Below are 25,000 nucleotides of genomic sequence, written 5' to 3'. Positions count from 1 at the left end.
AGAAGTTCAAAGGCCTTGACTATTACATGAAAACACTTTAAAAACCTGAAATATTTCACTAAAGAAAATTCATCTACATTAGTAGTTTTCTGATCTATTCCCTTATGCATTCATTATCCAAATAACTGACATTAAAAGAACATTTAACCCCCCTATCTGTCTTAAAGTTTTATGAAAACTATTTAAAGGATAATTTAGAATTTAGTGGCATTTTTACTCTTTATTGAAATATGGGCATATTGCTCTAAGGTTGCTTAATTAAGGAGGCCAAAATAAAGATGAAAGAAAATGCAATAAATTAAAAGCTATCAAAGATCCCTCACAGCTGCAAATCATTTGTCCTACTCATAAGGAGTCTTCAACCATCCTGAAATAAAAATCAAATCAAATCTAAAATGTTCTAAATGAAATTTAGGGTTTCAACGCTGGTATAAAATGGTTGTTCACTGACAGATATCAAAATTAGTACGAGATGTTTCTAGGACACTGAAGTGTCCTTTTCAGCTTTGGCTGTTCAGAGATGAAACAATACAAATATTGTGGACTTGAGACAGTGGATGCTCATACTCAATATGGTGTTTAAGAGGATGTATAGCAGTTTATGCACCACATCTGTGAGGACATTTTTAATTTTTATCATCATTTACTTCTCAGAATTCCTAACCTTTTCTCTTGTTTCATAGGTTTTTTGAAAATATGTTCCTTGTTTTTCAAAAGTACAGGTCTTGTTGATAAAATTCAATTATTATTCTATTCAAATTGCATTTCTTGACACCAGTGAATCAATAATTACAAAAGGCTATTTTCAAGTGTTAGAAACGAAAGATGTCTTTTGACAGTAGCTAGGTTCATTGCATTAACCAAATCACCTTTTGGGTGGAAGGGGAAAAAATAAATAAAAGACTGAGTAAACAAAAATAAGGAAGTACCCTCCCCACACCACATCACTCATTACATATACATTTGTTATTTGGAATGGCAAAATATGAGAATAAATAAATTTATTTCAAGCCTCAAGGTTTTGTTTTGAACCTGTACACTGTACTATATACACCTGATATTTAACCTGAACACATCCAGACTGCATTCACCGTCAAGCACTGAAGTGAGAGTAGGAAGCACAGTTTATCTACAAAAGAATTCCACAGGAGATATGAAGTACCCTTGTATTACTTCTCAGTAAATCCAGTCATTGTTTATTTACATGTACAGTAATTCAATGCTTAAGATACAGGTAATCCATTATTTACAGTAAATGGACATAGTCCACCTGAAAAAGATATATGTATTTGTACATGTGTTTGTGTGTAAATATACAGAAAATCTGCATATTAGGTAATACATTTTTAAAAGGAGACTTATGTTAGTTTGGGAAATTTTCTATTAATGGTTGTCTCATAATATGAGACAATATCTATATTCTTTTCCAGTAAGTGCTCCAATTTACAGCAATTTTTTCTTATGACCTTTTTCCTCTTGTTTTACCTTTCCTTGAAATCTTGCATAGGTATATACATGTAAAATCTAATATATGTACATGTCTCAACTCAAAATATAAGGAGTACTACCAAAGAAGAGTATTTCTGAAGGCAGATAGAGGCATCTCGGACACTCGGAAATCTAGCGTGTGGAATGCAGCTTTGCCCCAATGTGCTGTGCACGATTACGTGTATGTAAGCGTACATGTATATACACACAGGCCTACACACGCGCTCACATCTGTACGACTCTGTAAAACCAACGCAAGTGCTCTATATACATCACTGCAGAACATAGCAAAATGCCCATCTATAATCAAGAAAAATGCCACTAACCTGAATTATCTTAGGCTCCTAAATGAAAGCAATGGCAGGTGAGGGAGAAAAAAACAGGAAAAACTTTTTAGAAAATTGCCAACAAAACTACATCAGAGGTGACATGTTAATTTACCAGACATGACGACACAGAAATGTATTTCCAAGTGTGTAAGAATATGTATTTGCATACAGTACGCTATACGTACTGTCTAGGCATTTGTATGCTTTATATATATATGCATACAAATCCTAACGTTACACATTTCTATGTACAGTATAGTAAACAAGTACACACCACGCAATCAGATACATTTCTACATCTGCATGAATCGGTTTAGGTACATACATAGCACATACACAGCCACATAAATTGTATGCGAATGGATATATGTACAGTGGGCCCCCCCCGTATTCACGTTCTCTCGATTCGCGGACTCACGGATTTGCGGATTTCTCTCTGAACCATATCTACCTATTATTCACTGGAAATTTGCCTATTCGTGGTATTTTCATATGAAAAATATCCAGAAATTCCTGTTTTTTCTTTGTCAATTTCATCACAAAATGGACTTTTTGTGATAAAACTATTAAAAAAACCAGGTATAAAATTTTTAGCGGGCTTTTCTTGAGTTTTACCGACCAAAATAGCTCATTTTCAGCGTTTTTATAAAGGTTCCAACTATTTGCGGGTTCTAAACATTCGCGGTGGGGTGTCTGGTACGCATCCCCCGTGAATATGAGGGGACCACTGTATTAGGAAAGCCGATGAGTTACACCAAAAAGAAAACATTAATAAATATAGGCAATGTTGGTTCTTACAGCTAAGTATTCACACATTCCAGCATAATCCTAAACTTGTAGGATGACTCAAGGGACAGACATTTTTCTTTTGAAAACAAGAGAGCAATGAAATAAAGGAAGGACACTGAAATACACAATAGTAGTGAAGAGAAGTCAAGTGTCTCTTGTAGCTGATTCACTGAACATCCCAGCAAAAATTAGCGTCTGATTACAATGCATTTTCTTTTCACTGTATAGGGGGCCTACATACTCTAAGAGAGCTTTGAAGAGAAATGGGAACATCCTTACAAAACTATTTATCTTTCACAAACTAAGAAAACTGTGAGTTCTTCCCATAAATCTCATTACACAATAGGGTATATTATCAGAGTTGAACTCTGCCTTACTGTGAAAGGTGGATTTGTCCTCCCAGAAACACAGTGAAGTTCATTTCATTATTATGTACTTGTTGTTTTAAGCGCACCTCAATTCTTAGCATATTTTTCACTAGATGTTTGTGCAAATTCAAACAGTGATGATAATTGACCTTTAAAAGCTGGTTTATGGGATCAAAGTTTAATTTTCGATCTCTCTCTCTCTCTCTCTCTGGAAGTATAACTACAGGCATCAATAAATCATGCAACATCCCATAATGAGAAAAAGATTTTTCAAGTTAAAAAAAAGTGAGGAAAGAAAATTAAACTATCATTTCCAAATATTGAAAAAGTTGCTTTGTGACTCTTGGTCAGCTTCAAACACTGAATATAGAAGAAGTTTTTATAAAACTTTTACCTCTAATTCATCATCTTCATAGAATGAGAGGGAGAGAGGGGAAATTTTTCTACAGTGGTTGATAAAAAGTTTACTTGTTTTGGGTAACTTTGCCAATTATCCAATCATAAAGGTTCAATAAGATAAATGAATACATAATGAAAAATGTGAAAATATGAGTAGTGTATGTATATATGTGTGTGCATTGTAAAAATAAGAGATTTTGATAACATCCAAGACATACATGCAACCATAGGACTGAAAACCAGTATGACTAAGTTTTAGTAATTAATAAAGGCATTACCAAGCTCATGGATATGCAATGATTTCTTCCTGCACTGGCAACTATTGTAGTAGCCTACTACACTTGGAATTAAGGACCCATAATAAATAATTTCACATGTCACCTGATATCATGTTCAAAACAAGCTATGTACAAAATACAATTGCAAAGTGTATACACAAGAGTACAAATTTTGCAACAACAATATGCAAGTTTTGCCAGAAGCAAGAGCCAAACCTGGGCCTTTTCATAATTCGTACAGAATCACTTTGTGTGACCTAAATGCAAAAAATCACTGAAACAGAAACAATAACACACGAGCTACTAAATAAACAAACAGAGCCTATTTCTTGGAAGTATTAAAATGATCAGCTCAGAATAACAAGCTTCCTGAGAACATTGTAAATGCAACACACATTCCTCCCCAGCCCTCATCTCTAAGGGCATTCCAACTGATGAAACGCTGAAGAAGAAACCATTAAAGGAATTGCAAAGATAAATTGTTAGTTTGACTGAAACCCCACCAAATGCACAAGAGGAGTTCGACATAAATCCCTTAAAAAATGTAAAATGCAACAATGACATAAAACTGATGGAAAGGCAATAGTCTTCTATGCGCATTTGCTGTATGAGCCAGGCCTCCTGACCTTGACCTTGACCCAGGGTCAACCGAAATCCCATCAACCACATAGGAAGTTACAATGACGAGAAGACCAGTCTTCCTTCATGTAGTCTATGCACTCTAATTTGACTGAAATTCCTTCAAATGGAGAGTCCAAGTTGTAATGACCAGGTAAGAGTGACAGGCAATTTCACCTCACACAGATCTATGCATGAAGACCTAGAGTTTTACTAAGTTTGCCAATAATCGCTAAAACAACATAGGCCGAGTAGTGATGACATGGCGTGTGTGATACAGCCCGAGAGACAAATTGATGGATAATCTACCTTCATGCATATCTGTTACTGGAACCCTTTCAACTGTGTAGTCGCAGCTGCAGTGATTAGGTTAGAACAGCAGACTCAGTGGCTAAGAAACAGACAAAGAGATGGACAGAATGACAGACAAGACAAATGGATGCATAAAACAGACAGATGAACAAACAGAGGGAATAATCAAGTCCTTCATGACTCTAATGTTTGGTTGCCATATCTTGAACTTAGAACTTCTCAAGAATGGTTGAGCACAATGTGATGACATCTTGTAAATATATTCATCATGTTTAACCTTTGGAGGAAAGCAGCTTAGTGTTGATTTAAACTTCAAAGCAATGCATCATCAGCTTTGAGCTGATTTATTTTCATCATACCATTATAGTACATAAAACTTGGAAGATGGCTCATTTTTCGCCGGAACAGTCACTCAAAAAATCACCCAATGAATATATTTGTCAAGTTCCTTCAAATGATCACACATATACACAGACACAGATGAAAAAATGTCCTCTAACCAACTTCATCAGCAGAGATAAATATAGATCCAAGGAAATTTCATGATCTATGCTCAGATGATCAAATCCTTTAAACCTTTTTTTTACATGACAAGGCCTAAATTATGAAGCTGACATTAATCAGCTGCAATTTACACTGCAACAACACACTAATAAATTCTCCTATTCAAAAAGCATCACATTTTAGCTTTGAATGATTTTTGTTACAGTAACATCGAGAAATCCCACTCATGGTACAGCGATTAGTAAAATTAAGGATGTCTCATGAACCACTCTTATAACTTAAAACACTATACTGATCACAACCTATGATCTTAAGCTCATGTCTCTCCAAACAGTAGAATGGCAGAAAAGTGTCTTTTTTCCATCTGGAAATGTCCATAATCAATTTTACCTAACAGCCTTTTCATTTTGTTGTTACCAAGTGTAAGGTACAGCGTACGTATATACTACGATACCTGTCACCCTTTAAAAAACTTGTCGTGTTCAATATAGGTCTGATAATCTTGAAAATCTGCATCATTACAGATATATTACTATATACTGTACACATAATACAATTAGTGTAAAATTAGAAATAAATATTACATGTATGGTAACAAACAGCACAGTCACTTGGCATAATGAGTAAATCTTCCATGTGAAACATATTTTAGAAAAAAGATAAAACTTTCGATTTTACTCTGTTGAAAACCCTGGGGCCCAAAAGTTCTTACAACAAAAATCTAAACTAATTACAGTGAAACTTACGTCACTTACTAAAAGAACATACGTACATCAAATACTGACAGGCAAAATTGTTCCTTAATCACTACTTCACATACATATAATATACATTCAGTATAATCCTCCACAACAATTCTGAGAGCTACACAGAATGACAACATAAACTGCATTCATAATTTTTTTCAACCAGAACACTTGGCTGTCATTGGGCTGGCATGAAGAATCTGCTTTTTTATGGAGGAATGAATGGTGAGCGTGACAGCAAATGGCAATGACAATCCAATGACAGTGTGCTATGCATATGAGATTGTAGGCAGGGTGCTTCCAATGGGATTGGGCTCTTCTGCTGCCTTCATAGTAAGTGCCATTATTAAGATGGAAGGAATTCAAGTGAATACCTTGAAACTCCTGCTCATTAGTTAATCAATGTATAATCTGCTTTTCTAACCCATATCATAAAAAGGACAAGTTTATAAGTTCCAAAGTACTGTATTTGTATGGAATGAAAGCCAAAGACATTTAGATGGCTTTTTGTTTTATTTGCATATACTGATGATAACATTTAAACAATAATTTAACCTAATCTAACATACAGAAGGGACAGAAAGGCCTCACTAAACTGATCAGTATCAGTTCTCCATCACTTCGAACTTCTCGGTCACACTACTACTACTAAGTACAAAGGAGAGAAGTAGAATATTCAGGTGAAATATCCCGGGACTTTCTTGAATCCTATATATAAATCTTTAATAATTTCTTTGTAGTCTTTGTCTTTATCTAAAGGATTCCAGTGTACGTGTATTTCATCAACCTGACCCCTAGTTTTTCAGTTAGTGTAAAGAAAGTTTTGAAAGTCTTTTAGTATATATATACATATGTATGTATTGTGGTTTGTTATTCAAATATCATTTTGTAAGTAAACATCCTCCTAATTCTTACCTTTATACCAAGGGGTCTATAATCATTCATGATTTTAAAGACGTCTGGAAATGATAAATCCATATTTGGACCTTCTGGGTTGCCATTCATTCTGATGGGATAAGCCTTGACACATCAAACCATACAACACATTGACCAAATGCACAACTAATAACAAGGGAGAAGACACTGAATAATTATAATTAAACATGCTGATAAAAAGTACATGATAAAATATAAAAGACAAATGTAAAGTTGAATAAAATGCAACCGTCCACATAAAAGACGTAAATCGGCACAATTCACATTATTGGCTGATTCTGGAAAAACACTGCATGCTAATTCAAGCAAAATGACCTATGAAGAGGCAAGCCTAACCAAAAATTTCAAATAATATTTTGAAATTACGATTACAAAAACATTGAGGTTAACATAATGTTGATGCTCTTCATAATGTGAACAGAGATAATTGGGGGGACAGTGGGTTGAACAGCACCAAACCTAAGTCTTGGTCTCAGATGACCTTTTCAGAGAGCGTTTTATACAAGGACATGGCTTTGCCAAGGATGCTATGAAAACTAGTGACGTCTTCTTCAGTACGTGTAAAGGGTGGTGGTACACACAACTTGATTATTATTATATATTATTAAAAAATAAACAAAAACTTCAACGGATAAGATTGATCATTATCAAAAGGAAATGGGCTCCCCCTATAGAAAATTTTCTACAACTTGACATGCAAGTCTGCACCTAATTCTTGCCATAATCCAGGTATGGGGTTGATGATTAAATTGACAAAGTGAGGCAAAACATGGCATATCTGTGATGGTAACAAAATCTACGAGAGTATCGTATCAAAGATGATAATATATAAAGAGCGTTAAAGTCAAGTCAAAGGGTAAAAAAAAACATAACTTCCTCTCTCCATATGCTGGTCACAGGCACCATTGCAACAGCAACAGAACAGGAACAGCAGCAGTAGCAGCAGCACCAGTAGCAGTAGCAGTAATACAGCAACACAGCAACAGCTGACTTGCCAACACACCGGTGACATGAGGCTCTTACAGTCAGTCCTTTTTGGAAACTTACCTGATAGTAAGCAACAATCCTTAGAGCTATTGTGGCCACATAGAGAGCATTCGTTATGAAGTCTATCACATTCCACATGTCGGCTACGTACTCCCGTAAGCCCACGTCCCACAGCTGCTTGATCTCCGACCATATCAGCCCTGGATGGGGGTGAGTGAGGCAGATTAGAGAAGCTGGCGAAACAGGTTACAGAAACTGGTACGGTAAGTTGATGACACCCAAGTTCAGAAACGTTTTAAGTTATGCTGATTAGTGCAGAGATACAACTCTCTCGTTTACGAAGTTTGAGGCAGACTGCTGAGACTGGCAAGGTAAAGTTGATAGCACTCAAGTTTCAAAACATTTTGCTCTACTGTTTAATGATGAAACAAAACCCGTTGTCTTGAAAGTTTTGAAATCACTGATTGAAAGATATTGTTAAGAAACTGTTCATTTGGCTCATAATTTCAATTTCCTGTTACACGGCTGAATATATATTAGAAATTCCTCATACTCTATTTACAGAAGATAAATTACTGATATAAAAAAAATTAAGATGGTTTTAGTTACGAAACAATTCTATAACTAATGCGAACAGAAATAAAATAAATTTTGTTCTAATTAAAAAAAACTAATGACAAGTGCATGATCATTAAAATAAGATACAAAATTTCCTCTTATAAGCAAAAAATGATTTTCGAGAAAAAATTCTATAATAAGAAAGAACGAATACAAAAATAAATGATATTGGGGAAACCAGAATATATAATATTCCCCAGAGCAAGAAATGATATTGCGAGATATAATCGACATCTATATCACCAAGATATTCCTGAGATAAATTTTCTTTTAGATGAGAGAGAGAGAGAGAGAGAGAGAGAAGAGAGAGAGAGAGAGAGAGAGATCCGTATCATATAGATATCACAAGATATTCCCGAGATAAAAATTTCTATATGATGAGAGAGAGAGAGAGAGAGAGAGAGAGAGAGAGAGAGAGATATCCGTATCATCTAGATATCACACGATATTCCCGAGATAAAAATTTCTTTTAGATGAGAGAGAGAGAGAGAGAGAGAGAGAGAGAGAGAGAGAGAGAGAGAGATGAGAGAGAGTATATGCACTAATTAACATAAATTACGAAAAATAAGAAAAGAAAAAGTAAAAAAAAAAAAAAAAAATACCTACCGAAGACCCACGCTAAAATCAGCCACTCGACAAGACTAGGGGGGGCGCCCCTCCTAGTGGTGACGTCTGTAGCAACCCACTTCTTGAGCATCTCCGTGACGCCAATCCAATCTACTATCACAGTTTCGATTCTCTGGGAGGCCAGGATTAGCAAAACTGCAAAAAAATAAAATAATAACAATAAAATAATAATGATAATAAATAAATTTAAAAATTAAAAATACAAAAAATATTAAATAAGAACTGCAAAAAAAAAAAGAATAAATACATACATACATAAACAAAATTAAAAAATTTTTTTCACTAACTTTTTCTATACAAAAACAAAGTTTACCTGGCATAAGGAACAAAATAATCGCAGAAATATATGACTATATATATATATTCATTCGTTTTTTTACGGAAAAAATTATAAATAAATACATAAAAAATTGCAATTTTTTTTCATTTTAACTTTTTCTATACAAAAATAAAGTCTACATGGCATAATAAACACAGAATAATTGCGGAAATATATGACTGTATATTGCATTTGTTTTTTTACGAATATGTATTGCATTTGTCTTTTTTACGGATATGTAATTACAAGGGCATGAAGGCATTGTAAAACCTATTGTTAGTAATTGGCATCTTCTAAGTGATGATTAATTAAAAAAAATAAAAGTAAACAAATTATTTTACTTTGTTACTTATACAAATAAAGTTCTAAAAGGCTTAAGATTAAAGAAAAACTGATTGAATATATTCATTGAATTTTGTTTTTCCAAAGTAAATTGTCACATCCTTTACAAACCTCAATGTTAGTATCTACCCTATTTCGTAAATGATGTAAAACAAATTGTCACATAAATAAATCCATTATTAATAAATAAACAAAAAGCTGCAATTCATTTATCTCTTTAATTTTTTCTGTATGGCAGGACCTACTCTCACTGTAGTTCACTATTTTTACGCGCACCATTTCACGTACCCAGCTCTCTCTCATTCTTATATCGACGCCTGTGTCGATTTCACTTTCGAGAAAACTAATTTCCTAACTTTCAGATATAATGAAGCCAAAGGTGTAAATAATGAAGACTTGGACTTTTTAAAACCAGTATAAGTAACAAACTTAAACAATTAACTTCCAATTATACGCATAAAGAAACAGAAGTTGGGTAATTAGTTAAATTATTATAAAATCAAACATCAAAGCTGTTGCCATTTTAGTCAACTTGGTCTATTACTTTGCTACTGGGTAAATTATTACAAAAACCTCCAAACTGCTGCCATTTTAGTCAACTAGTTATATTACTTTGCTATTAATGGTGAATAAACTCTACTAAACTAGTCTGAAGTATTTATGGCGTTCCATCGTAACGCAGCCTACTGAACTAATCTGAAGGCTAACCTTTACTGAACTTAGACCAATCAATCCTAGCCTAACTCAGTCCTCTTATGTAGCCTACTCTACTGAAGTAACTGAAGGCTAGCGCGCCATCCTCACTGAGAACTTGAACTAATCCTAGGCTAATCCAGTCGTCACACTCACACAGAAAGAGAAGGTAGGAGGCTGAGTGGCAGATGAACTTGATGAAAGGTTTGCGCATCGTCTGCCCGAAGGAGGTGTGGGGCGCCAGGACGTACACTATGGAGAAGATGGGGAACAGGAGGCCGATCTTGACGATCTCCAGCGCCTGCAGCGCCATGTTCTTGCGGCGGAATCCCGGAAGACCCTCGTACCAGATGGAGGCCAGCAGCTGCTGCACGTTCGGGTGGGCTACAAACTGTAGGTGGAAGGGAGATACGTTGCTTAAACATTGCTCGATTTAATATTATTGTAGCGTTTGTTTCTGGAGAACTGTTGCTGTTTGGTCAAGCAAGACTGCAAGCGCTGATAAATTTCAGTTTTTCATTATTAATAAACAAATGTTTAATGCTACAAAAAATTTTTCCAAAAATTTTCCCCAAAATAATTTTTCCAAAATTTTCCCCCCAAAATTTTTTTCAAGAAATCTTCCCCCTAAAAATTTTCCAATCATTTTCCAAAAAAATGTTCTTATTCCAAAAGTTTTTCCCCCAAAATTTTTTTCCAAAAATTTTCCCCCGAAAAATTTTTTTTCCAAAATTTTCCCCAAAAAGATGTTTCCAAAAATTTTCCAAAAAAAGGTTTTTTCCAAAAGTTTTCGCCTAAAAGACTTTTTCGAAAAATTTTCCTCAAAAAACCTGATTATAATATTGATGACTAAAGCCCGGGACTCACATCAGCGATTCGAGCCCGCGACCGTCGTAATGGCTTGTTTTTGGGGCTTAAAAAATCAGCTGATTACGACAACGGTACGACGTACACAATGTATACTTACGACAGCATCACGACTAGATTCACAACGTCGTAGTCGTACACGTATGTCGCCGATGATCTGAGCCACGCCCATTTTAAGGTTTTTTTTGGGGATGGCGGCTGATTGCAAAAATATTGATGCTGCTACGAATACTACTCAAATTAGCAATGCAGAAAATAGACAGGAGTGAGTAAGTATTCTTCTTCTTTTTCTTCTTCTTCTTCTGAGAGAGAGAGAGAGAGAGAGAGAGAGAGAGGAGAGAGAGAGAGAGAGACGAGGACATCCCCATGTTCCAGAACATATCTTTCCTTAGGGTCTCAGGTTAGTGTCATCCACCGACGTCATAATACGAGATGGGAAATTTACATGCCCCTTTAAGCTCTCTCTCTCTCTCTCTCTCTCTCTCTCTCTCTCTCTCTCTCTCTCTCCCCACGCCTTCGTTCCGACAAAAGCTCCTCTCTTATAAATTTTACCACCGAAGGACCGCGGGCGCGCGCGTGTTTGTGGGGTTAACAGAGTGGAAAGATATTTGACGAACTGGCAGGCTTTTCAGAGGTGCCGAAATAAAATAAAAAAGAAATATGACAAGATAAGTAAAAAAAAAGGTAATGAAATAAAATTCGTAGCCACATTAAACTGGCCGTGAATGGTGGAATTAAAAGCGTTTATAAACAGCGGGAGTATACACTCTCTCTCTCTCTCTGGCATGGACTTACCTAGAAAATGTTAAACAAATAAAAATTGTTTTTATTACCTAAGAATTATGAAACGTACTATCTCATACATAACATCATTTGATTATCTGTGTGTGTGTGTGTGTGTGTGTGTGTGTGTGTGTGTGTGTGTACGTGTGGACACACGTAAAAATAACAAAAGAAACAAAACACAAAGGAACGAGAGAGAGAGAGAGAGAGAGAGAGAGAGAGAGAGAGAGAGAGAGAGAGAGAGAGAGAGTCTTCCTGCTTATCAGCTCCCCTCGAGTGTAGGTTATTAGACTCATGCGATAACCATACTCCACTTTTTAAATATAAACTCGAGCGCAAACACATAAAAGTTAAGCTCATTGGTATTCAAGGGCTGTTTACCAGCTGTTTAAGTTTAGAGAGAGAGAGAGAGAGAGAGAGAGAGAGAGAGAGAGAGAGAGAGAGAGAGAGTAGCTTACATGGGTTTAGATGCGTCTGGGTTCCAAAGGAGAGAGAGAGAGAGAGAGGATCAACGTCATTCTTTGTTCAGGCACGGGCTCTTGCACGCCAATTCCCAAGCAAAATTGAAAGAAAAAAGTCACAAACACAAGCTAACACAAACTCACAAACTTGAACTTTAAGAAATGAGAAGAAGTGAGACTCATTAAAAACACAAGCAGCGTCTCTCTCTCTCTCTCCTAATCAGCAGCCTCGGGATGGGAGGAAACACAAAAGAGAACGCAAATTAAAATTCCGGATTTTCTGAGACGCGAAACGAAGGCAGAGTCTAATACCCTGAAGGTCTCGCTGGCCATTGTCTTTTTTTTTTTATAATGAATGTTTTTTCTTTCTTCAGATGCCGGTGATATGACTTCAAGAGCAGTCTTGGTTATATGATGTGATGATGATGATGATAGTGATGGTTTGTAAGTGGTGTAGTAATAATAATAATAATAATAATAATAATAATAATAATAATAATAATAATAATAATGACATTTATGATACGTAATCTGCAACTTGTACAATAATAATAATAATGATACATAATCTGCAACTTGTTATAATAATAATAATAATAATAATAATAATAATAATAAATAATAATAATAATAATAATAGCTCAAAATTACCCAAATCAGTTTTACCACCTACTACCAAACCAACCCCTCCCATCTTGTCGTATTCCTCCCCCCCACCCAACTCCCAAAATAAAACCCAGAGGCCCCCTCCTTCCTCCTCCTCCCTCCTCCAAAACACCCACCACTCCTTACCTTCTTCTGTTTGAGCTTGATGGCCAGTTTGAGTCTGTTCAAGTGCATCCTCTCGCCGTGTTCGTGGGGGGGTCCCGTGGGGTCGTGGTTGAGGAGGACCTCGAGTTCGAAGGAGGAGCGGGTGTGGTCCAGCAGCGCCGTGGCGAAGTCCTGCACCTGCTTTCTCAGTTCCTGCGGGGAGGAAGAAGAAGAGTAAGAAGAGGATGTAAACAATGTGTTTTGGGGGTATACATTGGCTCCAGTATAAGAAGCCAGAACTCCTACTAAAACAAAGGAAAAAAAACTGTTGAGGTCTGTGATATCTGCAGAGTGGAGGAGGAGGAGGAGGAGGAGGAGGAGGAGGAGGAAGGAGGATTTAAGGATTTATTTCAGGTGTTAAACCCCACGGAAAAAACGTTTAGAGCCCCACGACACCCATGAACATAAACTTTACAGACCCTGATATCCCCTAACAGCAGACTGGGGGATTTGATAAGGCTTAGCCCTGAAAATGAAGAACGATTGTTAACCTGGAAAGCGATGGATGTCAAAGCTAATGTATGGCTCTGCCTCAGTTAAAAATAAAAAGAAATGAAAGTGGGGAGAGTTAAGAGGAAAGTGGAACTATTTTGTAACATCTGGTTCAGAAACAACCTTGAATTTTTCGGAGACACTGATGCTGATAAGGATAAAGGACAATTAACAATTGTGCGAACATTTTGATTAATAAAACACTATTCGTAAAATATTTATCTGTATATTCACACACTCCCTCCTTCCACTTTATATAATCCATTCAAAGTTCAGTTTCTGTCACCACTGGCCTATATGGGGTTACCTTGGTCCAAGATTTAGGACGGTATACGTAATGTCCTCAGGGACTTACACTACCGTCAACTCTAACGGTCTGGTCGCACTAGTAAATATTTCACCACTTGCACTTGAAGAGTCCTTTGTAAAATTCCAATAACAATAATTATGAAAAGAATTCAGCGTCCATTTTATGACTCATTACTCAAACTCAAAAATACCCAAATCAACATCTCTACCTTTCGTGCAACAGAAACGCTTTAATGACGAAATAAAATTTCCCCCGAAAGTCCTTCGTAGCCAGAGGCTAATCACCCGACGAACTTCTGAAATAACTTTCCTTCGTGAAATTTATAAAGTGGGGGAAATTAATTTTCCCTGGCGGATGGAGCTGCGAAGTAGAATAATATATTTCCTTTGGGAATATATTCTTGCGATTGGGGCTGGAGCGCGCGCAAAAATGAAGGAGATTTTATTTGAGCAAGTTTGTATGTTGTGAGGGTGAAATTAAAATGATTGTAGATATCTTTAACTGTTATAAAAGAAAGTATATCTTTGTCTAACCAGACCACTGAGCTGATTAACAGCTCTCTCAGGGCTGGGCCGAAGGATTAGATATTTGTACGTGGCCGGAAACCAATTGGTTACCTAGCAACGGGACCTACAGCTTACTGTGGGATCCAAATCACATTATTTCGAGAAATTAATTTCTAATCCCCAGAAATAAATTCCTCTGATTCCATGTTGGCAGAGCGGGGAATCGAACTCGGACTACCGAATTGGTAGGCGAGCACATAACCACTCGTCCAATGAGGAACTATGTTTAAATGTAGGTTAGGATTATATATATGTATACGTATATATATAAAATAAAATGAGAAGCCTCAAAACTACTGCAATAAAAATACAGATGTATTTACCAATTTGCAAAATATATATATATATATATAAATAAATAAAAACGGATAAAAATGACCATCAACCGCAAAAACTAATCGATAGAACTAACCTAACACTTGAATCAATCATCTTTTTAACCTAAAATCCCTAAAGTTCCTAAAAAAAACCAGAATCCTAAAAAATAAAAATAAAAAAAACTGAAGAAAGAGTTTCGAAATGGCAGAGGTCAAACTGAAAATCTCTTCCCTCTCAGTTCTCGAGAAATAGGTTCTCGATCATCCACGATCTCAGGTCAAATTCGCGGGAGTATACAGAGGTCACTCCTGGAATGGGAAATTGGGTGAACGTGTTCTCTCTCTCTCTTTCTTTTTACCCAGATCTTATTTTAAAGGAAGAACATACCTGTTATGTCTGCTATCTATGTATTTCAGGAAGGAGAAGGTTTAGCTTCTGAAACTAATCTCTCTCTCTCTCTCTCTCTCTCTCAAATCTCGTCTCCTCAAATGAAAGTTTTGCATTCCTAAAAGAGAATCCCTTTCTATCTAAATGACGACTTTTATTAAAAAACCTAAAATCTAACCTCACCTTTTTCTAAAAGAGAAGTTTCTCTCTTTTCTGAGTCTCTCTCTCTCTCTCTCTCTCTCTCTCTCTCTCTCTCTCTCTCTCTCTCTCTCAAATGAAAGTTTTGCATTCCTGAGAGAGAATCCCTTTCTCTCTAAATGACGACTTTTTATTAAAAAACCTAAAATCTAACTCACCTTTTTTCTAAAAGAGAAATTTCTCTCTTTTCTGAGTCTCTCTCTCTCTCCTCTCAATCTCTCCTCTCTCTCTCTCTCTCTCAAATGAAAGTTTTTGCATTCCTGAGAGAGAATCCTTTCTATCTAAAATGACGACTTTTTATTAAAAACCTAAAATCTAACTCACTTTTTTCTAAAAGAGAAGTTTTTCTCTCTTTTCTGACTCTCTCTCTCTCTCTACTCTCTCTCTCTCTCCCCTCTCTCTCTCTCTCTCTCAAATGAAAGTTTTGCATTCCTGAGAGAGAATCCCTTTCTCTCTAAATGACGACTTTTTATTAAAAAACCTAAAATCTAACTCACCTTTTTTCTAAAAGAGAAAGTTTCTCTATTTTCTGAGTCTCTCTCCTCTCAAATGAAAAGTTTTGCATTCCTGAGAGAGAATCCCTTCTCTCTAAATGACGACTTTTTATAAAACCTAAAATCTAACTCACCTTTTTTCTAAAATAAGAAAGTCTCTCTCTCTCTCTCTCTCAAATGAAAGTTTTGCATTCCTGAGAGAGAATCCCTTTCTCTCTAAATGACGACTTTTTATTAAAAACCCTAAAATCTAACTCACCTTTTTTCTAAAAGAGAAAGTTTCTCTCTTTTCTGAGTCTCTCTCTCTCTCTCTCTCTCTCTCATCTCTCTCTCTCAATCTCTCTCTCTTTCTCTCAAATGAGAAAGTTTTGCATTCCTTTCTCTCTAAATGACGACTTTTCATTAAAAACCTAAAATCTAACTCACCCTTTTTCTGAAAAGAGAAAGTCTCTCTCTCTCTCTCTCTCTCTCTCTCTCTCTCTCTCTCACCTGGTACTCGCTGCGGAACTCGTGCTCCATGAAGGAGAGCCTTCGGAGCTCCCAGGAGAGCTCGAACGCCGTCAGGATCGGGTCCTTCGAAGACAGGGCGATGAGGGAGGGGGACGCGAGCGCCCTGTAGGCGTTGATCCGACTCCTGCTGTGTCTGAGGGAGTCCTCCTGCCGGGAGGTCACGCAGTCCTCGCAACCGCACCTGCCGAAGGAGGAGGAGGAGGAGTAGGATTCAGTCTTGAGTAGGATGCTGTGGGAGGATGGATTATAGGATGCTGCGCAATTGGCTGCAGGATTCTGCAGGTATCAGGGGATGATGTTGGATGGGTTATAGGATGCTGTAGGGTGGATTATAGGATGATGAAGGATGGATTATAGGATTCTGTAGGATCTGTGGTAGGATTCGTTATGATGGGTTGTAGGATGGATTATTGGATTCTGTAGGCTGGGGATTTATAGATTCTGGCAGGATGGGATTAGGGGAGGATTCTGTAGGATGGGTTGTAGGATTCTGTAGGATGGGTTGTAGGATGGATTATAGGATTCTGTAGGATGGGTTGTAGGATTCTGTAGGATGGGTTGTAGGATGGATTATAGGATTCTGTAGGATGGGTTGTAGGGTTTCTGTAGATTGGTTTGTAGGATGAATTATAGGATCTTGTATGGAGGATGGGTTGTAGGCGGATTATAGGATTCTGGTAGGATTGGTTGTACGATTCTGTAGGAATTTCGGTATTAGGATGGATTATATGGCTTCTGTAGATGGCTTATAGGATTCTGTAGGATGATTATAGGATTCTGTAGGCCTAGGGTTTGTAGGCTTCTGTAGGATGGGTTTAGGATGGATTTATAGTATTCTGTAGGATGGGTTGTATGTGGATTAATGGTATTCCTGTAGGATGGGTTGTAGATTCTGTAGATGGGTTGTAGGATGGAATTATATGATTCTGAGGAGGATTTAGATTCTGTAGGATGGATTGTATGATCCTGTAGTATGGATTGTAGGATGGATTCTAGGATATCCTGTAGGAGGATTATAGGATTTCGTAGGTATTGGGTTTAGGATTCTGGTTAGGATGGGTTGGTTAGGATGGGATTATTAGGATTCTTGTAGGATGGATTATAGGTTATGGGTTAGGATGGATTTGGTTAGGATTTGTAGGGGGGGAATGGATTGGGTTAGATGGATTATAGGATTCTGTTAGGATGGATTCAAGGATTCTGTAGGATGCTGTAGGGTGGATTATAGGATTCTGTAGGATGGGTTGTAGGATAGATTCTAGGATGCTGTAAGATGGATTAATAGGATTCTATAGGATGAATTATAGGATTCTGTAGGATGCTGTAGGATGGATTATAGGATTCTGTAGGATGGATTATAGGATTCTGTAGGATGGATTGTAGGATGGATTATAGGATTCTGTAGGATGGATTATAGGATTCTGTAGGATGGATTGTAGGGTGGATTATAGGATTCTGTAGGATGGGTTGTAGGATAGATTCTAGGATGCTGTAGGATGGATTAATAGGATTCTATAGGATGGATTATAGGATGCTGTGCGATGTGTTATAGGATGTTCTAGGATGTATTATAGGATACTGCATGGATGTAAAGTAGGGTTCTGCACGATTTGTTATAGGATGCTTTAGGATGCCTTATAAGATTCTCCAGAACGCAAATATTAGTAAAATAAAATATATCCAATAATACAAAAAAAACAAAATATCACAAAAATTAATGTATTCCTTAACAATTATTTAACTATTAAAAATATCACCAAAATATTACCGAAACATTAACAAAGAAATGAATAATTTTTTTTAAGTAAACACAAAAGCAACAGTAAACTGCTAAACAATTTATTACACGAACAAAAAACAACCCTAATCTAAAAAAAAAAAATAATAATAAAAAATAAATTTCAAAATCCCACCCACCTCAGGTCGTGGGGGCCTGGTAGAGTGGCACCCCTGTCCAGCAGGATCTTGATGATCTCGTAGTTGTCCCGGTGGGCGGCCAGTATGAGGGGCGTGATGTCCGGCGTGAACGTGGCCGTCTCGGGCGGGATGGCTTCCCAACTCTGGTACGAGGAAGGAGGAAGAGGAAAAGGAGGAGGAGGAGGAAGAAGGAAGGAAGAGGAAAAGAGGAGGAGGAATAGGAAGAGGAAGTAGGAAGGAGAGAGGAGGAGAGGAGGATAAGGATGACATAGGATGAAGTAGGATGGGGTGGGTAAAGAAGTTACCAACGGTAGGAGAGAGAGAGAGAGAGAGAGAGAGAGAGAATGATTAGTAATTAGTATACCAATACATAAATTGCATATATAATATATATATATATTATATATATATATATACTACATACATACATACTATATATATATATATATATATATATACATACATACATACATGTCTGTATATGTATACACACACACACATATATATATATATGTATAAACAAAATTATATATATATGTGTATATATATATATATATATATTATATATATAATATATATATAATATAATATTAAACATGACAACAAAACTACATTAAAAATAACCCGGACGAACCGAGACGACCAAAGCTACACAAACCAATCTACACAATTGAAATATATATATAACTTTTAGCAATAACAACACAATAAAATAAAACCTAGTTACAATATTCAAGAAGCACAGAGGACGACAGAAAATCCCATACTTTACAATGTCTGACCACCACGGGAATGCTGGACCCTGCTGGTATATAAGCCCTCAGAGGGCTAACAGCCTCATCCCCCCACCAAAAATTGAATGTCAAACTTAATGTTTAGAGATGTTGGTGGCCACGACACAATAACACCCGTGAAAACACAAGAAAACATGAGAGTTACAGCAACTTTATAATACAAAAACTTTGTATCAAAGGTACGAAGCCTCGGTTCTTATTTTCTTCAAAGCTCCCTTTTTTTTAATAAAAAAACACTCTATTTTTCACTGGATGAAGTTTTAATTAGCTTCTTCTTCTAAGTCTGCGATGACGAGAAGTTTATCATTTTCAGGAGACTTTCTTTTTGTTTTGTATGTCACAATGTTCATAACTTGTTTACAAAACATCTCGCTTTGCCCATCGTCAACTTGACATGGATTAATTTGACATAACGGAAATTATTTTACCTTGAAAGTAATTTATTTAACCAGGAAGGGATTCATTTAACTTAACATTATTTAAATCGAAATGGATTAACTCAACAGGGATTTATTCAACTAGATGGGAATCAATTTAACTTGACAGGCACTAATTTAACTTGACAGACATTAATTTACCTTGACAGGGGTTAATTTAACTTGAAAGGGATTGATTTAACTTGACAGAGATTATTTTAATTTGACAGGGATTAATTTACCTTGACAGTGATTAATTCAACTTGACAGGGACTAACTTAACTTGACAGGTATTAACTGAACTTGACAGGGATAAATTAACTCGACATAACTAGTATAATCTAACAGGGATTAACTGAACTCAAAAATGGTTAATTAAACTTGACAAGGATTAATTTAACTTGATTGATTCCCAATACAATCAGCCAGAGCAAGAAAACAGCTCTAGCAACAGACTGAAATGAAATATTACTTTTATTTATTCATTTTTCAGATTTTTTTTAGACAATATAAACCTGGGACAAACACGTCCCCTTCCTAGGCTTTGAAATTAAACAAACACCTAAAATTCAAGCAGCGTTGCCTGACACAAACCCCTTGAAACAAACAGACAATCAGCATATCCGTTCTACAAACAAACCATCGAGATTTCGTAAGCATCTTTATTTATGTTATTCAAGTGAAAGTAAAAACCTAAAGAAACAACAACAATAACAACAATATAATGCTGCTTTTATGACTCAAAGATACAGAACCCCACTACCCCCTACCCCTTCCCCTTAATCCCCGTCCCCTACCCCAAAAACACCCCCCCTCCCCCTCCCTCCATCAAAATCCCATAAACTCATAGATTTACGACTCGTGGGGGTCAGTCTGGGTGGGCGGTGCCATAACATCAACAGATCGCTCCCTCATGAGCTCTAAGGAGCATCCAGTCCTTCCACCCTCCCTCCCCCTACACAGTACTCCCCCCCCCCTCCCTCCCTCCTCGTCACCCACCAAGGGGAGTTCCAGAATGACTTGGTGGCTCTTAAGTAAGAGAACGATCTCGATAATCATCTTCGAAGAAGAAGAAGAAGAAGGAGGAGAAGAAACGAGGATACATTAACAAATAAAAATAAAAATAAAAATGTGAGGGAATATGTATAAGAAAGAGAAGCTGAGAAATAATGAGTTTTTATATATTCAGAAGGTTTAGTTTGTGATATTAAACAATACACTCACAATGTATTTTATTCTCGATGAAATTTATTGACGAGTTTTTAATTTAGCGTGATACACAGTCGCTTTGTTGCATTTCAAGTTCAAGAATTACGTTTTAAAACACAACTTGAATAAAACTGGTGTTTTTAAATGGAAAAACTTTTTTCATATTTTTATTTAACAAACCAACAAAGTAATTTTTAAATAAGAAAAAGTATGAATTTATTTCCATAAAAAACAAAATCATAAAAAACCCTGTGTTTTCTTATTTTCATTTAACAACCAAGAGTAATTGGTATCTTTAAATAGGAAAATAAGTGTCTGTTTTATTTTGCTTTAACAAACTGCAAAAACGCGTGTTTTTTTTATAATTTTCATTTAACAAAATGAGAAGAACTGGAATTTTTGAATAAGTAAACAAGTGTTTTTTTTATTTCCTCTTAACACACTCATAAAAAAATCCCAGTAATTTAAACAGAAAAAGTGTTTTTTTTTTTCCATTTAACGAACCGAGAAAAAATGGCATTTCTGAATAGGAAAACGAGTTTTTATATTATTATAAAAAAAAATTCTAAGAGGGATATCCCGTGATATTTTTAACAACAAAACAACCTTCCCATAATTCCACAGGCCAATGGACAATTACATAACAGCCGCATCAGCACCACGTCGACCTCCCCAGACCAATTATCCTCAGCTATCAAGGTACCCGTAAGAGAATATAACATGCGGTTATAAGTTATCATAACGCAGGCCATCAGATAAGGTCGGTGGGATACATTAACTACCGAGGTTATAGGAAGATAATCTTTATGGGTTATAAAAGTGAGATAAACAAGGAATGAGAGGAAAGAGATGATAACGGGAGAGATAAAGGATCTTCGTTATGTCTGGCTTATGGTCGGTTAATATCTCTCTCTCTCTCTCTCTCTCTCTCTCTCTCTCTCTCTCTCTCTCTTACACACACACACATAATATATATATATATATATATATATATATATATATATAGAGATATATATATATTAAGAGTGAGAGAGAGAGAGAGAGAATAAAACTACTCTCTCTCTCTCTCTCTCTCTCTCTCTCTCTCTCTCTCTCTCTCTCTCTCTATATCTATATATATATATATATTATATATATATAATATATCTATATATAATATATATATAATATATCTAATCTAAAAAAAAACAAAAATCACCATAACGTGACTGGAAAATATATATTGATTACTTGAATATATATATATATATATATATAATAACACATATATACAGAGAGAGAGAGAGAGAGAGAGAGAGAGATTGAGAGAGAGAGAGAGAGAGAGAAGAGAGGAGATAATATTCATCCCAATACATAAAGAAAAAACCAACCACACACATTACGCACAAGAAAAAGAGTAAATAATTCAGAGTATTTTTTTTCCTTCGAATATACTTTTTTTTTTTTTTTTTGTTTTTTGCTTTTTTCCTTGCGTAATCAAGACCCATATTTTTCCCACTGAGATACCAGGAGAAGAGCGCCTGGTCTAGTATGTTTCAGTATCTCAAGACATTTTTGTACACGGTCGAGCTGCTTTCGTCGTTACAAATTTCGAGTGCTGGCTTCTTAAGAATATGCACGAATGTATATGTATGTCGTATTGTATATATATAATATATATATATATATATATATATATATATATATTATATGTAATTGTAATAGCTAAATGCTATATATATATATATATATATATATATATATTATATATATATATATATATATAACTTAATATTATTGTAATGTAATAGCCACAATGCCCTCTTAACTTCTCAAATGCATTGCTCTTTTTTTTTTTTTTTTTTTTTTTTGGGATACGCCTGTCACTACAAAGCCCCGAGATCCAAGTTCAGAGAAATATGAAGAAATCATGATGTCCGGTAGCGGGAAACGAACCCGCGATACCATAATCACGACGGGGTCACCTTGCTGACCTGACCATGAGCCGACGAATTTCTTCTTAACTGAAAAATTTCCTCCCTTCGGTTAAACATATACATTAGATGTTAAAGGACATATGTAGCTTAATCCAGTATATATATATATATATATATATATATATATATATATATATATATATATATATATATATATATATATTATAAACACGCAAATATATAAAAAAAAATATCGCTTTCTTTTATCAAAGGTATTTTATTATCTCAATTACCCACGCATACAACTGATCAGTAATTACGAGAGAGAGAGAGAGAGAGAGAGAGAGAGAGAGAGAGAGAGAGAGAGAGAGAGAGAGAGAGAATTAAAACCACCCCCCCCACCAAAAAAAAAGCCAGCATTTACCATACTATAACAGTTCACAAAAAAAAAAAAAAAAAAAAAAAAACACCAACCACATTATAATCAGGACTCATCTTCGAACGCAGCGCTGAGAAAAAAAAAAAAAAAAAAAAAAAAAACAAAAATGGGAATCCCCCCCCAACCCCCCTCCCCCCAAAACCATCTTAATGAAATGGCCAGTATTGCGGGCGGGAAATAAGGCAAATATAATGATTATGGAACCCGGCCAAAGGAGAGAGAGAGAGAGAGAGAGAGAGAGAGAGAGAGAGAGAGAGAGAGAGAGAGCGTTATATACACCCATTTGAGGTGTCACTCTAGATGTATTTTTCGGTATTTTTGACTAAATTAATTCAAGTTTGCTCTCTCTCTCTCTCTCTCTCTCTCTCTCTCTCTCTCATACACTTAACCAAGCTTAATCACATACATTTGAGTGTGAATATTTGTGTATTCTTAGCTATGTGCAATCACAATCAACAATAAAATAGTTTTTTCTTAAAACGTCAAAAACAAAATGTAGCAAAATCATCATAGCAAGTCTTTTTCTAAATAAAAGATGCGAAACATAAAAAAAATGGCTATATAACGCGGAGGAAAAACAACCCCTTTGAATTTAACTGCTTAAAAATTAAGGCAGGCATAGGAAACAGAGAGAGAGAGAGAGAGAGAAGAGAGAGAGAGAGGAGAGAGAGAGAGAGAGAGAGAGAGAGAGAGTCCTAAATCTGCTGCAATTCCAATATTTCAAGGAATCAATGTAGAGATAAAAAATTTTAAACTTTCCCCCAACCTTTCCGAGAAAGAGCCCAAGAATACGGGATAAACACGATAGAGAGAGAGAGAGAGAGAGAGAGAGAGAGAGAGAGAGAGAGAGAGAGAGAGAGAGAGAGAGAGAGAGAGAGCTGGGTAATCTAATTGTTCAGGGAGACAAACACGATTTGCCAACGCACAGATCTGGCCTGCCCCCAGAGGACATTACCAGGAGAGTTAATATTGTTCTTTATTTTTTTTTTGCATAAAATTCCCTGTATTTCTGGTCATTGGTTTTGGTTGTTGAAGGGAAATAACACTTGTTAATTATTGTTAATAACTTTTTGGTCTCTGATATTGTCTTTGGTCTGAGAGTTTGGTTGTTGAAGAGAAACAATATTTTGTTAATTATTCTTTTTGTTTCTTTGGTCTTCGATTTTGCTTGTTGAAGAGAAACAATATTTGTTAATTATTGCTATTATTTCTGTGGTCGTCTACGATTTTGTTGCCGATGAAAGTAATCTTTGTTGATTATTTGCATGACTTTGGTATACAATTTGAACTGATGAAAGGATGAATAACAATTTCTGTCAATTATAATTATTATTATTAAAATATTTATTAACATGGAGAAGTATATCTTAGTTTTAAACCAGACCACTGAGCTGATTAACAGCTCTTCTAGGGCTGGCCCGAAGGATTAGATATTTTTACGTGGCTAGGAAGCAATTGGTCACCTACAGCTTATTGTGGGATCCGAACCACACTATACCGAGAAATGAATTTCTATCACCAGAAATAAATTCCTCTGATTCCGCGTTGGCCGAGCCGGGATTCGAACTTCGGACCACCAGATTAACATGGAGTGTACACTGGGTTGAAATGTTAGAAAATATTTGCAATATATTGCGTTGTATTCTCTCTCTCTCTCTCTCTTTCTCTCTCTCTCTCTCTCTCTCTTCTCTCTCTATATATATATATATATATATATATATATATATATATATATATATATATATATATATATATGTGTG

At 35.9% G+C, this 25,000-nt stretch overlaps 1 protein-coding gene across 1 annotated transcript in view; it reads right to left on the bottom strand.

The window, feature by feature from the left end:
- LOC135203775 (transient receptor potential-gamma protein-like) overlaps nucleotides 1-25,000 on the bottom strand; it is a gene marked incomplete in the record, with an annotated part of 150,820 nt that overhangs the window by 67,158 nt on the left and 58,662 nt on the right. The window contains 7 exon segments of the mRNA XM_064233743.1: nucleotides 1,815-1,832; nucleotides 7,815-7,954; nucleotides 8,979-9,134; nucleotides 10,510-10,744; nucleotides 13,257-13,427; nucleotides 16,529-16,730; nucleotides 18,467-18,609. Of these exon segments, the coding sequence (XP_064089813.1) occupies nucleotides 1,815-1,832; nucleotides 7,815-7,954; nucleotides 8,979-9,134; nucleotides 10,510-10,744; nucleotides 13,257-13,427; nucleotides 16,529-16,730; nucleotides 18,467-18,609 (1,065 nt within the window).

This window comes from Macrobrachium nipponense, chromosome 36 (genome assembly GCF_015104395.2).
Source record: "Macrobrachium nipponense isolate FS-2020 chromosome 36, ASM1510439v2, whole genome shotgun sequence".
Taxonomy (NCBI): Eukaryota; Metazoa; Arthropoda; class Malacostraca; order Decapoda; family Palaemonidae; genus Macrobrachium; species Macrobrachium nipponense.
The sequence above is the reverse complement of the archived record's forward strand: the minus strand, read 5'-3'. Positions and strand labels throughout refer to the sequence as shown.